The sequence below is a fragment of the Micromys minutus genome, assembly GCF_963924665.1.
Source record: "Micromys minutus genome assembly, chromosome: 29".
Lineage (NCBI taxonomy): Eukaryota > Metazoa > Chordata > Mammalia > Rodentia > Muridae > Micromys > Micromys minutus.
In genome coordinates, this window is record NC_137964.1 from 24,708,786 (window position 1) to 24,723,683 (window position 14,898).

At 44.2% G+C, this 14,898-nt stretch overlaps 1 protein-coding gene across 1 annotated transcript in view; it reads right to left on the reverse strand.

Annotated features, from left to right (window-relative positions):
* KNTC1 (kinetochore associated 1) overlaps positions 1-14,898 on the reverse strand; it is a gene marked incomplete at its 5' end in the record, with an annotated part of 62,723 nt that overhangs the window by 11,251 nt on the left and 36,574 nt on the right. Inside the window, 13 exons of the mRNA XM_080941282.1 lie at positions 962-1,040; positions 2,920-2,966; positions 6,491-6,600; positions 6,714-6,924; positions 7,149-7,222; positions 7,770-7,986; positions 8,079-8,137; positions 8,219-8,390; positions 8,666-8,755; positions 9,851-10,055; positions 11,973-12,082; positions 12,465-12,581; positions 14,427-14,555. Coding sequence (XP_080797408.1) covers positions 962-1,040; positions 2,920-2,966; positions 6,491-6,600; positions 6,714-6,924; positions 7,149-7,222; positions 7,770-7,986; positions 8,079-8,137; positions 8,219-8,390; positions 8,666-8,755; positions 9,851-10,055; positions 11,973-12,082; positions 12,465-12,581; positions 14,427-14,555 — 1,620 coding nt within the window. The remainder of the gene's footprint in view (positions 1-961; positions 1,041-2,919; positions 2,967-6,490; positions 6,601-6,713; positions 6,925-7,148; positions 7,223-7,769; positions 7,987-8,078; positions 8,138-8,218; positions 8,391-8,665; positions 8,756-9,850; positions 10,056-11,972; positions 12,083-12,464; positions 12,582-14,426; positions 14,556-14,898) is intronic.

The following is a 14,898-nucleotide window of genomic DNA, read 5'->3' on the forward strand; positions in this document are numbered from 1 at the left end:
CAGAGCAGAGCAGCTCAACTCGACCCCTGGAAGGAACTCCTGAGACCCCTTTGCTCTTTGCCTTGGACACGACACTGGTATTTGCACTGCTGGGTGACACTGGGCAGAATCAAGGCAGTGACCCCGCCCCCACAGCTGCTCCCAGCCACGGCCAGCACTGGATACCAAAGAAGGCTTCCCCTAGAAATGTTTTTTATAGTAGTCAATAAAGTTTAATTGTTTTTAATTCCTCAACTCCTGTATAGATCATGTCAAGGAATTCACCTCTGAATACATGTCATGGCTAATTAATGACGATGCATTCATTAGTATTCTTTTTGACATAGGGACAGTATCAGTATCTCAGATTTTCCTCTCGTCCTTCTAAGGACCATGTACCCCGTGGTTCCTCCCCCTCTACTTACTCTACCTGCTTCACAAGATATCAGTGGGCGCAATAGCTCACATTTGCTATCTTCGTACTAAGGAGACTGAAGCAGGAGGATTGCCAAGAGTTTGAGATCAATTTAAGCAACACAGTCTAAGCCAGACTGAGTCTCAAAAAAAAAAAAAAGAAAAAGAAAAAAAAAGAAGCACCCTTCTCAACACCAAAACGGCCAACAGATTGCTGTAGGACAATCCCGAAGACTCAAGAGTTGGTGTGTCCCCTCCTGGAGACGGCAGTTTCACATGGGTAGAGAGGCTACTAGGATTAGGGCCAGAGCTGGTCATACAGGGCCATGGAGGCAAGCAGAACTTCCCAGGGCTGGTTTGTATAGTCACCTGGTATTAGGAGTGCTGGCTATCAGGGGGTTAATCATCATGAACAACACCATGTGTGGACAGATCCCCGCTTATCGGATAACATAATCCACACATGTGTTAGTGAGTGTTATCTGAATTGTGTTTATGAAACCAAGTGTGAGAAATACACGGGAAAATGTTAAGCAGAGACGGCTGTAGGTTCTGACGTAGAGCTTACACTTGTAGTTGAGGTGGCGAATACAAACAGCATTCTTGAGCTGTAATCAATCGAACGAGCCTGGAGGAGATACACAACTCTGGAGGGAAAAAAAAAAAAGAAAGAAAGTCATTTTTAAAACTTGATAGATTTCCAATACAGTGGAGCTGTGTCTCTGCCCACAGTAAAATGACAGCATCCGAGATGTCAGCCAGGAAGATTATGGGCCAATGGCGCTTTTGTTTTCCCTTTCAAAGGAGGTTTAGTCTCTCTTATTTTAAAATTTTATTTATTTTGTGTGTATGCATGCTTTGCCGGCTTGTGTGTCTGTGTACCATGTGTGTGCCTGGTGTCTGCAGAGGCCAGAAGAGGACAAGAGATCCCCTGGAACTGGAGTTACAGATGGTTGTGAGCTGCCCTCACAGCTGAAGAGGATCATGTATAGACAAATGCTGGCCTCCAGAGTCCTCTGTCCCACAGCCACTCCTGCTTGCAGTGTTTCTGATGGAACCGACACAAACACAGCTTACGACACGGTGAGTGTCGCACAAGGGAAACCTGCTTTCTCAGGACTCAGGAGGACCTTGTAAGTGATACTTTTTAGATTCTAGCCCTAGGGCTGGCAGGCCACTCATAGGAAGGCCCAGAGGGATTAGACAAACAAGCTGGGGGAGAGGGAGCCTTTGGGTGGAAAAGACAGAAGTTCTGATCTCTCGGTGCTTCTGAGATTTCTTCTGTCACTGTTTGAATTGCTTTGAAGGCTTTCCACATCACTGGTTCAGTTAAATAGGCCAGGCAGGCACTGTATATAAGCTGGAAAGGTGCGCCTACCCTTAAAAGTCTAAGCAAGAAGGCTGCTGTAGTGGCCTGCCATAGTGGGACAGGCTTTTAATTCCAGTGCCCAGAAGACATGGGCAGGCGGATCTCTGTCCTAGGATGGCCTGGTTTACAAAGAGAAACCATGTCTGGGAGGCTGGGAGGGAAGCCTGGCTTGGTTCTGCATGGCTGTCATCTCAGCACTGGAGATTCCCATGTTTAAGATCAATATAACTACCTATGTTGGAACAGGGTTTTATGAATAATCACAAATGGTCTGAAAGTACATCTGAAACAATCAGACTAGTCTTTGATTGACTGTTGCTAGGAGGTAGCTAGGGAGTAACTCTGGGGTATGCACCATGGATGGACAAGCCATGGGGTCCTTCCTGGTACTTGGGTGTAGCTTGGGTTTAGCTGCAGGTCAAGTTCTCAGGCTTTTTCTTTTAAGATGGAGGCCAGTCCCAAGATGGAGTAGAGTTGGTCTCTCACATACAGTTAGACCCTGACTAAAAAAGCAAGTAAGAGTAACAACTTCCCCTCTCAAACATCCACCATTTCCAAACAGCAGCATGAGGTGGGGTCCAGAACGAAGGAGGGCAGAGAGTACGAAGGTGGCCACTGTTCAAAACTAGGAACAATTATTTTCTTGTTCTAGGCTTCGCAAGTCTGTCTTCACTATTTGATTTCTAGGGAAGAGGAAGCCACAGGGCCTCCCAGGCCTCTCAGCTACTTGTGGTTTAGGCCAAGAATGGTAAAGAGCTGGCTGCTTGCCACCACACCCCCTTGCATGCTGGAGTCAAGTAAGGGATTACCACATTCCTTCTGACTCAAGCCTAGGTACAGACTTCTCAATAGAAGCCAAGAGCACATTTAACGGCAAGCACAAGTCTGTAGATCGGGGTCTCAGACAAAGGATGCAGTGCCTTGTATCTGAGCCATGCCATTCTCTAGAACTGGAGCGTACACAGCACCCTGGGGCAATGGTTCTGGCTGATAGAAGAGTTTCCTTTGCTTGGCACACTGCTGCAGAAGTCTGAGAACACTCACAGGAGGTTCCAACCCACAGTGTTGGCTACCCCTTCCCTCCCCTTCTCTCCCCTTCCCGCCCCTTCTCTGATCCCTACCGGGTGTCAAGGACAGTACAATGAAGGAATTCGTACCTACACAGCACTTCATCCTCTTCAAGTTCAAAAAACTCCGATGCTTTCTTTGAAAACAGAGATTAATAAAAGTTAAAAACTGAAGGTTGTGACCACAAACTGTCATCTTAGTGTAGTATTTCAGACAAAAACCCAAATTACAAAACTATGTTTACGGGACTGGAGAACTGGCTCAGTAGTTAAGAGCACTTGTTGCTCTTGCAGATCTGAGTTTGATTCCAAACACCCACATGGTGGCTCACAATCTCCTATAACTCCAGTTCCAGGGCACCAAACACCTTCTGTTGACGTTAGCAGGCATCAGGCACACATGTGGTCTATGTACATGTATGCAAGCAAAACACTCATATACACAGTATAATAAAATGTGATTAAATACTTATGCTTCTCTTAGATGAAGGGTCGGCTCTTACTTACTCAGAGATAAATACGTTCTGAGTACCCCTTAGGCTACAAGTACAATTCTAAGTAACCAAAACAAACATTTGAGTGCTTACGGAGCTTAACATTCGTCGGCTAGTTTAAAAGAAACGGAGCCTGGCATGATGGAGCACACCTCAATCCCAGTCCATCTTACTATGTCACCTGGGCTGGCTCCTGCCATGCCTTAGTCTCCCAGGTGCCCAGGGTCACCTGCGTCCCACATGCCAGCCAAGTTTTCTGTCACTGAGCAACTCCAGAGAGTTTAAATGAGTCCTTGTAAACCATTTGTAAACCAGGACTCGGAAAGCACCCTGCCAGCCTTGATGTGAGGCATAGTTCTTAGTTGCCAGACCCTTTCAGCTGACTACTCTGAGTTTATGCACAGCTTGGAACACAGAAACACTGGTTTTAGATACATGCTTACATTCTGTTTCCACTGAAGCAGTCACTGCTCTTGGTAGAACTGGACTAGTGGTTAGTGGTGGATCCCAGGCAGGGAGTGTTTGCACAGCAGAATGGACCACTGGGTTCAAACCCCAGCATAGTGCAGACCAGATGTGGTAGCACACACCTCTAATCCCAGCACTTGGGAGACAGGTAAGTTCTAGGTCATCCTCACCTACATGGTGATCAAGAGTCTGGCCTGGGATACTCAAAATCTATTGTCAAAACAACAGCAGCACATGATGACATAAAGTGAAGAATTATACTAAATAAAAGCTACTAACTAAAACCCAACAGTGCTGAGTTGACGCATAGGTAAAAGCACTTGCTGCCAAGCCTGAAGACCTGAGCCTATTCCCCATTCTCCTACATGGTAGGAGAGAGCCAATTTGCACAGGCAATTTGAATGCAATTAAAAAACAAGTTAAATGCCAAGGGCTAGGGATATAATTTAGTAGTAGAGAACAGGCTTAGCATTCAATGAATTCAGTACTCAGCACAAAAATCAATCAATTGGAACAATAAAACAAAAACAAATAAAAACTGGCTGCCAACTATAGCTAACCTCAGCTACTTGGGAGGCTCCGGCAGACTTGTTTTCGACTGGGAATTGAAACTGGCTTGGGTAACATTAGCAGCCTACATTGAACCAACTCATTAAATATAAATACTTAATTTCATAATGGTTATACCATTTTTTACAAATACATTTCAAGATTATCATCCTACGTAAGAACAGAATTATAAATTTTACTTTTTAAGCTCTACCTGAAAATTCGGAGAAACTATTGAAAAACCTGGACTGAGATTGCTAAATCCTTCCACAAATGTGAGATTCACTGTTTCTAAAAACATCAACATTATGTGCTGCCTGCTGTGCTCTGCTGAGAAGAGCACATCACCTATACAGGGCCTATACATCACCTATACATCATGACTAAAGCCCATTACCTAGGTTAAACTGCAGAAAGTGGGAGCAAAGCAAAATGACATTTTTTTGTAAAGGCAGTCAGCCTGCACCCTTCAAAACTATTAATGTGCCACCATGACTAAAACATGCTAAAAAATCATCAGTGGTTTTTTACATGTGGGAGGGGATAGATAAGATAAAGGATGCGTTTGTAGAGAACTTTATACTGTAGTCTCAAAATATTTCCCTAGCTAACTACAAAAAGGAAGAACAGTAACATCATTTATGCAGCATAATACTAAAACAAAAAATTTGATTTCTATGATTATTTATTTTTGAGGCAAGGTTTTGCTTGGAACTTACTATGCAGAGCAGGCTAGCTTCCAGTTCACAGAAATCAGCCTGCCTTTGTCTGCTGAGTGCTGAGGTTAAAGTCATATATCGGAACACCTGGCTAAAATTCAAATTCTATCATAGAAAGACAGTTTACAGCCAACACTGCCAGTGTCACTGAGTATGGTGGTGGGCTTGGTGGTGCAGACCTTTAATCCCAGCGCTTGGAAGGCAGAGCAGATGAATCTCTGGGAGTGCAAGGCCAGCCTGGTCTAAATAGTGAGTTCCAGGACAGCCAGGGCTACACAGAGAAAGCATGTGTAAACAAGCAAGCAAACAAACATACGAATAAAAAAAAAAAATAAAAAATAAAAAAAGGCCGTAAGATGGGTCATAGACTGAAGCACTGGACAATGTTTACTTCTCTAATTTGTTTGTACTTTAGGCAAGGTCTTCACTAGGTAGACAAGGCTGCCATTAAACTTGCGATCACCTTTCTGCTCTTCCTCCCAATTGTTGAGATTTTTCTAATTTTTAAAATTAAAATGGTAGTAGTTAAGCAAATCCCCACTCTTAGAAGATATGCACTTAAACATTGGAAGGTCAAGAATATGGCATATTTAATATATTCCCCAATGGAGAGTAATGAGTAAAAAGTTAGAGAATGAAGTAAATATGGAGAGATATTAAAAACTAACGAGTTGTGGATGGAGAGATGGCTCAGTGGTTAAGAGCACTGGCTGCTCTTCCAGAGGTCCTGAGTTCAAATCCCAGCAACCACATGGTGGCTCACAACCATCGGTAATGAAATCCAACACCCTCTCCTGGTGTGTCTGAATATACAGTGTACTCATATACATAAAATAAATAAATATTTTTTTAAAAATCTAAAAAAAAACCCTAACAAGTTGGGTAAAGGGTGTACAGGAATACTCCTGCACTGTTCTTTTTTTAAAATTATAATTAAAATTTTTTTTTAACACTCCAGATTCTATTCCCCTTCCGGTCCACCCCTCAGACTATTCCACACCCCACACCTCCTCTCCGCCTTCCACGTCTCCACCAAGATGTCTCCACCCCACCCATCTTAAACGTTACTATTTCATTTTAAATTATCTCAAAATAAAAAGTTAACCACATGAATAAAGTAAAAAGTCTTCTTATATGAGATGTGTCTGAAGTCAGGGCTGAAGGGTAGACTAGCCAGAGTAAGGAAAGACAAACTGCCTCATTAAAGTCATCAGCTAACAGTGATCAGACTCAGGGTGGTGGTGCAGGCCTATGATCTCGGCACGAGACAGGCTGAGGCACTAGGGTAACTGCAAGGGCAGGCTGAGGGACACGGAAATATGCTGTCTCGGAGGGAGGGAGGGAGGGAGGTAAGCCTGTTCTTTTTTGCAGAGTTGTATTGTGTAGAACACAAACTCAGCTCCTATCTAAGCACAAACCTCTCTCACTCACCTCACCGGGCACCGTCGAGGGACACAACCATTTCTCCAACAACATGTCCCATATTTTTTCCAGATTAATTTCATTGACTTCGGCAATTTCTTTAGCTGCTGCATGAATATCTAAGATAAGAAAGATACAATTGTACAAAAGTGAAACTCAAGCTTTTGGCTTAAGACAATTGGGCATCAAGACAGCAACTTTTCTGGACCAAAAACTGACGTCTCCTCCTCACCAGGATAATCTTTGCCAGATGTGGTACAAAGTCTTTCGCTTATGCTGGGATGTTCATAGAGGCTTACGATGAGGTGTGCTGGCTTCCCTACCACTCTTAAATATTCCTGATTGTTCAATTTGTGGGCTATGAGCACAGCTTCGGTTCCCGAGAGCCGGAACTGGAGGCTGAGCTTCTTTAGCAAGGCCTTGACCTTTTCACTCGATTCGTCCTTTAAAAGCATTGGAAAAACGGAAAGGGAGCCCAACTGTAAAAATCTCAAGGGAGAAAGACTCTGCCCTTTAGCGACCACAGGCCCTCCCTGCTTTATTTACACCTTTAAACACCCATCATGTGCAACTGTGGGTGCCAGGCTGAGGGGCCAGACTGATGAGACAGATACTTAGCAATCACCACTTCAGCAAAACAGCAAGAGGCACTTCAGCTCAGACTCACCTGAGGTGGAATGTTTTGCAACCATCTCTCAGCTAAATATATGCAGAATTTCAAACTAGTCATCTTGAAGGGGCCTGAAAGGATGACGGTTCGTGAGGAGAGTGAATCCTGAGATAATACGTTACCAAAGCAGCGAGAACTTTAAAATTATAACCGAACACTCAGTAAAAGTACAAGTTGAGGTAAATGGAACAAAAGGATACAACATGGAAATTAAAGGCCACAGAGATCCTTCCTCAGCTTCTAGTTAACAACTAGGTTCTTATTTCTAAGACGTTTCTAGGTGTAAGGGGACAGAAGCATAACACATCCATAGTACCCTTTTGAGTATCTTTTCAAACAAGTTACGGGTAGCCTGAGCTACCATGGGTAGCCTGAGCTACCATGGGGATAAGCTTGGGCAGCTCCTGACAAGCTCTTCACACTCTGGGTTAGATTGGTAGCTCCCGGCTGGCACCTAGCTGATGGGCATTGGAAATGAAAAACAATACACCGGGCAGAACAGTTACCTGGCATGTATAAGACCCTGGAGAGATCTCCAGATCGATCCGCAAAAAGGGGATAAAACCCAAACCAAAACTATCAGCAAGCACCCGAGTCCCAAGAGCAGAGGGCACCCACCTTCCGGGATCTCCTGGGTGAGACTGATGGCAATAGCGACAGCCCACTCCGGGTTGACAATGGACAGGAGGTACGACTCCAAGGTCTGCATGAGTTTATCCACTTCCTTGCTCATCAGGGTTGAGGACCTGGCTTGTGCTGACTTCAGGAGCTTTGGCTTCAGGTTTTTTTCAAAAACGTGTTTGGCGGTAGACACATAGAGAGTATCTAGGGAGAACTTCAGAAAGAGGAGAGAGACGGTGGGTGAGGCAGGAAGTGGTGTAAGATCCCCGGGGAGACAGAGCCCTCTCGGGATGCTTCACCCATTACCTTCATTAGCTTAGAGATTAGGAGCAGGGTTGGAAGCGACTCTTCACTGAGCTCTGAGGCTGGAAGGCGAAGGACATGGTGAGTGAGAAAAAATGTTAGTTGGCCACTTAGTAAAATTCATAAGAAGTTAATGAACATACATAGAATTTTCCAGAAGTTCTGCGCTGTGCCAAATAATATCAGGTGAAAGGGCAGTCTAATCTGAGCAGCTGGCGGCAGGGTTATCATGTGCTCCAACATGTACTGGTATTCGAGGTCCACTGGTGGGGAGATTCTTCTGTATGACTTCAAGTGTCTCAGAAGATTCAAAGCCTGTGTGGAAATGAGCAAGAGACCTGTAGCACTTGGGAGATGGGTGCAGGCAGAGCTCTGTGAGTTTAAGGACAGCCTGGTCTACAATGTGAGTTCCAGGACAGCCAGGAACTATTTAGAACTAAGTTCAGAATCTAAAGGGAGGTCAGAGAACAACCCAGAAAGAATATGCATAATAGTCTTAATCTTAATTATAGCATGCATTATAAATTATAATACATCATAATAAACCATGGCACAGAGATGAGTCTTCAACCTCTAACATTCTTCTATACCTGATTAATGTTCACGCTGGTTATCTTCTCATTGGCTTGCTCTATAACTTTCAGAACAACTTCAATCATTTCATAATCATATGGGTCCAGCTGCGAGAGAAGCAGAAATCAGTTAAAGCTCTAGAAGGCATGGTCAGGCTCACAGGAGCTCTCCGGCAATGCTCATTGGCTCACAGGGCAAACCCATGCTCAGCATGCAGCCCAGGCTGCTGTCACAGGTCAGTTCTCTACTCCAGGGCTACCTCTGTTAGACTAAGCATCCATGTTTAAAATGTCTTGAAATGCAGGTTGAAAAGCTATACTAGATGATACTTGAAGACAGATGTCTCTTGGGTGCTAAATACACAGAAAGGATATACAGATGGTCAAAGTTTCCCTTTTTTTAAGAGTTTGAAATTGAAGTTTCACTTGTTCTGCTTATGAAGGATACTAAAATGGGAAAACTTCCTTTGGAAATACATTACAATGTGGACCTTCATGTCCGAGGCTCTTGGGGGACACTGTTTTAGCCTTATCATCCTCCTAACAGGAGAATTAACTGGATGGTGTCTGTATAGGCTTACGAAAAAAAGACGTGTTCTCTCTGCTTCTTGTTTCTGCCCACGTACCATTACTTTCCATTTTTTAAAATGCCAACTAAAAGCACATAATTATCGACGTAGGAAGACAGTCTATCATACTGAGGAAATTTAAGCAAGTCTATAATTTCTGGCTGACTTACAGGCAAAATATAAAACTAAAATTCGCCTTACAGTCTGATGATAACCTTACTCCTGCCATCTATGTCCCAAGCCCCCAATCAAACTATTAACTTAAAAATACCAATTCGTAAAAAAAATTCATTAGCGCGCACATGCTAACTCCAGCTACTGGTAAGTTTATGGCTTCAGAGGGCACCAATATCTACACAAACACACAAACACACACACACACACACACACACACACACACAATTTAGCAGTGTAGTGGCACACACCCATAATTCAAATACTTGAGAGGTAGAATCAGAGGGCTCATCTTTAGCTACAACTGAGCTTGTGTCTAGCCGGGGATATGTGGGACCCTATCTTAAAACAAAACTGAAAAATTCAGGACTTACATATGCAGTTTATTAAAGTGTGTCTCCGCTTAATTAAGGCTGAGGAGAGTGGGCGACCAGAGATATCCATGTTTTCATTCACCTACCTTATAAAGGATTTCACTAAGACTGATCACCAGCTCCTTTGTGCTCTTCAGTAAGGGGACCATCTCAGTGGCTTTCGCCAGGAGTTTGGAATGCTGATGCTTTGTGGACTGGAGGGCGTCACCTCCCTGGCTCTGGCTGTTAGTGTTGCGGAGCAGGGTTTCAATAAACAGCCGGAGGGCAGCATCAGAGTCCAGCTGAAAAGTGCTAGAAGGAGCAGTCAGTCAGTTACAGACCAGTTACAGTTACATGTCAAACACATGCATGTCCAGATGAGGTTCAGACAGACAGGGGCACACTCCTGTCACTCAAGTCTTAACCGTGCTGCTGGCCAGCCTCACAACCAAAAAGAGTCCAGCTTGAGGTAATCCTCGGGCCTCAGACAAGAGTGGGGCGGTATAGTGGCATTCACAATGTCTAGTTTCATGTCTTTTCAAACCTGGTAGTATAGCCTTTGGGAGTTAACAGGATCAAGAGTTCAAGGTCATCCTCAGCCACATAGTGAGTTCATGGCTAATCTGAACCACACGAGCCTCCATTTCGTATGATGATAACTACTAAGTTACATAATGAAAGGGAAAAAGGACTCTGGTTGGTATAGACACTCCTCAGGCCCATTGAGAGAGCAATCCTTCAGTTTGTCACTCATGGTAACTGAGATACCTGACATTCTAATGCCATCTAGGTAGGCATGATGCTGGGCGGCTCATATCAGTAGTCCCTTTGCTTAGGAGGATCATCACAAGTTAAAGCCAGCCTGGACCATAACAAAAGCCAAACAAAACAGCAGTTCACACAGATTGCCTCAGGCCAAAGCGTCACTATGGATACAAATGATCCAGGCCTCTGCTGAATGAGAGGAGCAAGCTGAGTATTACCACAGCTCCTTAAATTGTAGGAAAGGGAGAGGTTACATAAAGAAGCCCACAGAAATCCGTCCAGAGTACAACTTTGTAAAGCTGAACCCCACCAGCATTTGAAGTTCTCAAAACCGAAGACTGGTAGAGTTTCGTTTCCATGGTCAGCTGAGTCAACTCCAGTTCTAGGCAGCTTCAAGTCCTTGACTGCAGTAGCCTCAGCGTGGACAGAGTCAGGGTCATTACTCCCCAAAGGGAGGAGAAGCTAACTGGATGCTTGACTAATGAAAGAATACTCTACACAGCTGTTATCAGTAACTCAGGCACTGGGGATCGGGGTGTAGTGCAGCCCATGTGCTTGAGAACATGGATTTAATCCCTAGCACCACACAAAAGCAAAATGACTCGGATCTGAACCAGCATAGTGATATGCATCTGTTATCCCAGCACTTGGAGGTGAGGGCAAGATGATCACAAGTTCAAGACTAGCCTCCGCTCCATAGCAAATTTGAAGCTACTGTGGGATACATGAGATCCTATCTCAAAAATAAACAATAAAAAACCCAGAACCCACTTATCTATTACAATTCAGGAAGGAGGAAGAGTTCTTTAATCTTTTAGAAGTGGTCACTTAGTTATTTGACACTGGCCAGGACCATGTCACAGTCCTCTCCCATCCCCCACTTGTGTCTTCTTGTGTCCTCACTCTGTCCAGTGTATCCATGCTGTCTATGTGGCTTGTCTGTTAGCTACTTAGCAATGGCTCCCACAGGTAAGAGGGAATAACTGTACTGAGAACACACCACACACACTCTTCTGATCGCAGGGAACATTCACATGGAGCCCAAGATGCTCAAGCTTTCAGAGCCTCTAGTCCAGACCCATGGAGTCAAGAATGCCAGGGAGAAAAAGCCCAGAAGCCCATAGTTTTAATTTATGATACAGTGTTTTCATAACACTCCATAGCTCAGGCTGGTCTTGAACTTGTGACTCTCCTCCTTGAGTCCTGGGAATACGGATGTGAGATACAACACGAACTCACATAAAAATTTCTGTATTTTTGTTTAAGAGCTTGGATACTCACCGGGGTGTAAGTAAAACAAAAATCTATCTCCAGAGAATCTAACCTGGCTTTGTCTGCTCAGGCCGACCACAGAAAAAAAAAAGAAAACCGAGGTCTCTGGCTGCATGAACAACCACCTTGACTATGGTCTTCTCAAAGCAAAGGTTAAAGCCAACAGCAAAGACGCCATTAACATTTAATTACCTGCAATATTCCAGAATGAGGCTTGTGTCCATATCTATGTTATTAACAAGAGCTTTAATAAGGTCTTTCTTGGTGAGAAAATTTTGTCTGAAAGCAGGCTGAAAAGAAATCTAGAAACAAAGAACACAAATGAGAAAAAAAAAAAAAAAACAACTGAACCAAAGAGTGCTACAAAAAGGACATTACAACATACCTTTTTACCTTATTATTTTTATAAAGAGACACTTTCTACAGCTACTCCAAATTTTACTTTTAAATGTATTTACCTGGTGTGTGTGTGTGTGTGTGTGTGTGTGTGTGTGTGTACATACACCCATGAGAAAGCTAAGCAAGTGAAAGTGTCAGGTTCCTTCTAACATCATTGAAAATGAAGTAACACAAAAGACTCTTATTTCTTTATACACCCCACAGGATGACAAGATCTTTGTCTTGTATTTGCAGACTGGATAATCCTGAAGACAGATTAAATATCAAAGCATTATGAATACTCACACCAAGTTTACCAAGACGAATACCCCACTCGGCATCAATACTGAGCTCACGGAACCGAAGTCCTGTTTCAATATCCTGGTAGAGTTTTGCCAGCTGAGAGCCCACCAAAGATAATGCCTATAAAGTTTGAACAGGGTCAAATTGCATTGTAAATAAAAATTTTAATACGATTTAGATGAAACCCAGAAAGGGAGAAGAAAAAGAATCAAAGGCAGGTGTGGCAGTGCCTGCATAATGTCAGCACTTGGGAGAACTGCTGTGAGGTTAAGGGCAGCCTGGGCTACAGAGTCGGGCAGCCAGAGCTGTGCACAAGACCCTGTTTCGAGACAGAAAACTCATAACCTTGGGTTGAGGACATGGTCCAGCGGTAAAGTATGGCGTGGAACATGTGCAGTTCAGTCCCAAGTTCCCAAACTCCCTCAGCCCAGTAGCCCTTTCTGTGAATAGAAATAGATGGTTACGTATTTGTTTGCATGGCCACTACGTCTTTAAATTTACTTCATTTATTTATTATCTTAAATGACGTGTCTCTGTGTGCTGCACCTGTGTGCAGGTGGTCCAGGACGCCATAGGCTTCAGATTCCCCTGCAGCAGGAGTTACAGGGGCTTGCTCAGTGTGGGTGCTAGGAACCAAACTCCAGTCCTCTGCAAGAGCGGTATACATTCTTGCCCGCTGAACCGTCTCTTCAGTCTCTATTTCAATTTATATGTGGGCGTGTGTGAGTGTCTGCCACCTGCACAGGCTACAAGATGATGTCAGATCTGGAGCTAAGGCAGCAATGAGCTACCTGGCATTGGGTGCTAGGAACTGAACCCGAATCCTCAGATAAAGCATCAACGGCTCTTAACTAAGTCATCTCTCCAGCAAGACCCCCTCCCCAACACACACACACACACACACACACACACACAAAGAGACTTTTTTGAGATAGGGTCTCAGGTAGCCCAGGCTAGCCTCAAGTTTATGATGTAGCTGAGGATGACCTTGAACTTTTGATCCTCTTATCTCTAACTCCCCAGTGCTGGGATTACAGGGATGAACCCACACTTTGTTAAGCAGTGCTGGGCATTCAAACCCAAGCCTTTTGCATGCTAGGACAGCAATCTACCAGCTGAGCTACAGGCCTAGTGCTCAGTCATTACTTTGTACTCATCTGGGTACTTCAGCTTTTTGCACATACTGTTACATTTTGTGTAGTTTTCCCTTGAAATGAAAGGACATATTTGAGGCCAAAGTAGGTTACACACAAAAATCCCAAACAAAACAAATAAAACAACCAATGAGAACAACTGAAACGGGCTATGTAGCCCATGTACCCATCCTACACAAAAGCCTTGCTGTGGGTCTAGGGTTTCAGTACAAAGGGCAATGAATGTTCTAAGGCTGCACATAGATCTCTGTGTGGCAACCAGAAGACAACCATTCTTCATGTACCGCCCACCATTTTGAGACACTTCTCTCAGCAGCTTGGAACTAGAAGAGTGGCCGGTGCTCGAACTGCCCGCCCATTTCTCCAGCTTTTCCCAGAACCGCCTGCTTCTGCTTTTCAGCTGTGCTGGAACAAATGGCGTGTGCCATTCTGCTCGGCCACACATAGGTTTACATTTCACGTTTGAGTCAGAATTTCTCTATGAAGTTCTGGTCCTGGAACTTGCTCTGTAGACCAGGCTGGCCTCTAACTTAGGTTCCACCAGTCTGTGCCTCCTGAGTGCTGAAATTAAAACCATGTGCCACCACAGCCAGCTACAGTTGTTCTGTTTAGTTTTTTAAATAACAAGAGCTATCTTAATTCTCTAAGCAATGCTAATCACCGGTCAAGCACAAGTGGGTGTAGATCATGGGAGATAGACAGATCACCATTTCTGCCAGACAGTTGAGCCCTGCTAATAAATAAAGTCCTTCACTCTGTCCCTCAAACCTTAACATGGCAATAGGAGCAGGTTTCCATGCTCAGGGCGTACCAGAATTTTGTCGTAATTCTGCCACGCTTTATCTATGAACTTCCAGAGGTTTTCAAACACATCCTTTTGAGGTAGGAGAGTGCAGTAAGCCAAGGCGAGGTCCAGATCCACCAGGCGACAGTTAAACACCTACGGGAAGAAAGTATCAGAAACAAAGTCTCCGTGAGCAAATAGTGTCAGATGGACCTCTGGCTCACTCCCTGCCAGCTCGTACAAGATCCCCAGAAGGGACAAGCTCTTCAGGTGGTGATGTAGACAAAGTGCTGAAGGAATTTGCCTAGGGAACCTTTAGCCAGGACTAGAAATGGAAGCAAAGCAGCCTCAGTGAGCCCTTTAGGGCCCAGAGCGTTTCCCTCTCCCTACAGTTTAGGTCAATCTGAAATCTCCCATGAGCCTTCCTCTGCTTCCTTAGTCACTGACCCCACATTTTACCAAGCCGAAAGATCTACCACATTTTCAAAGCAGCAAATCC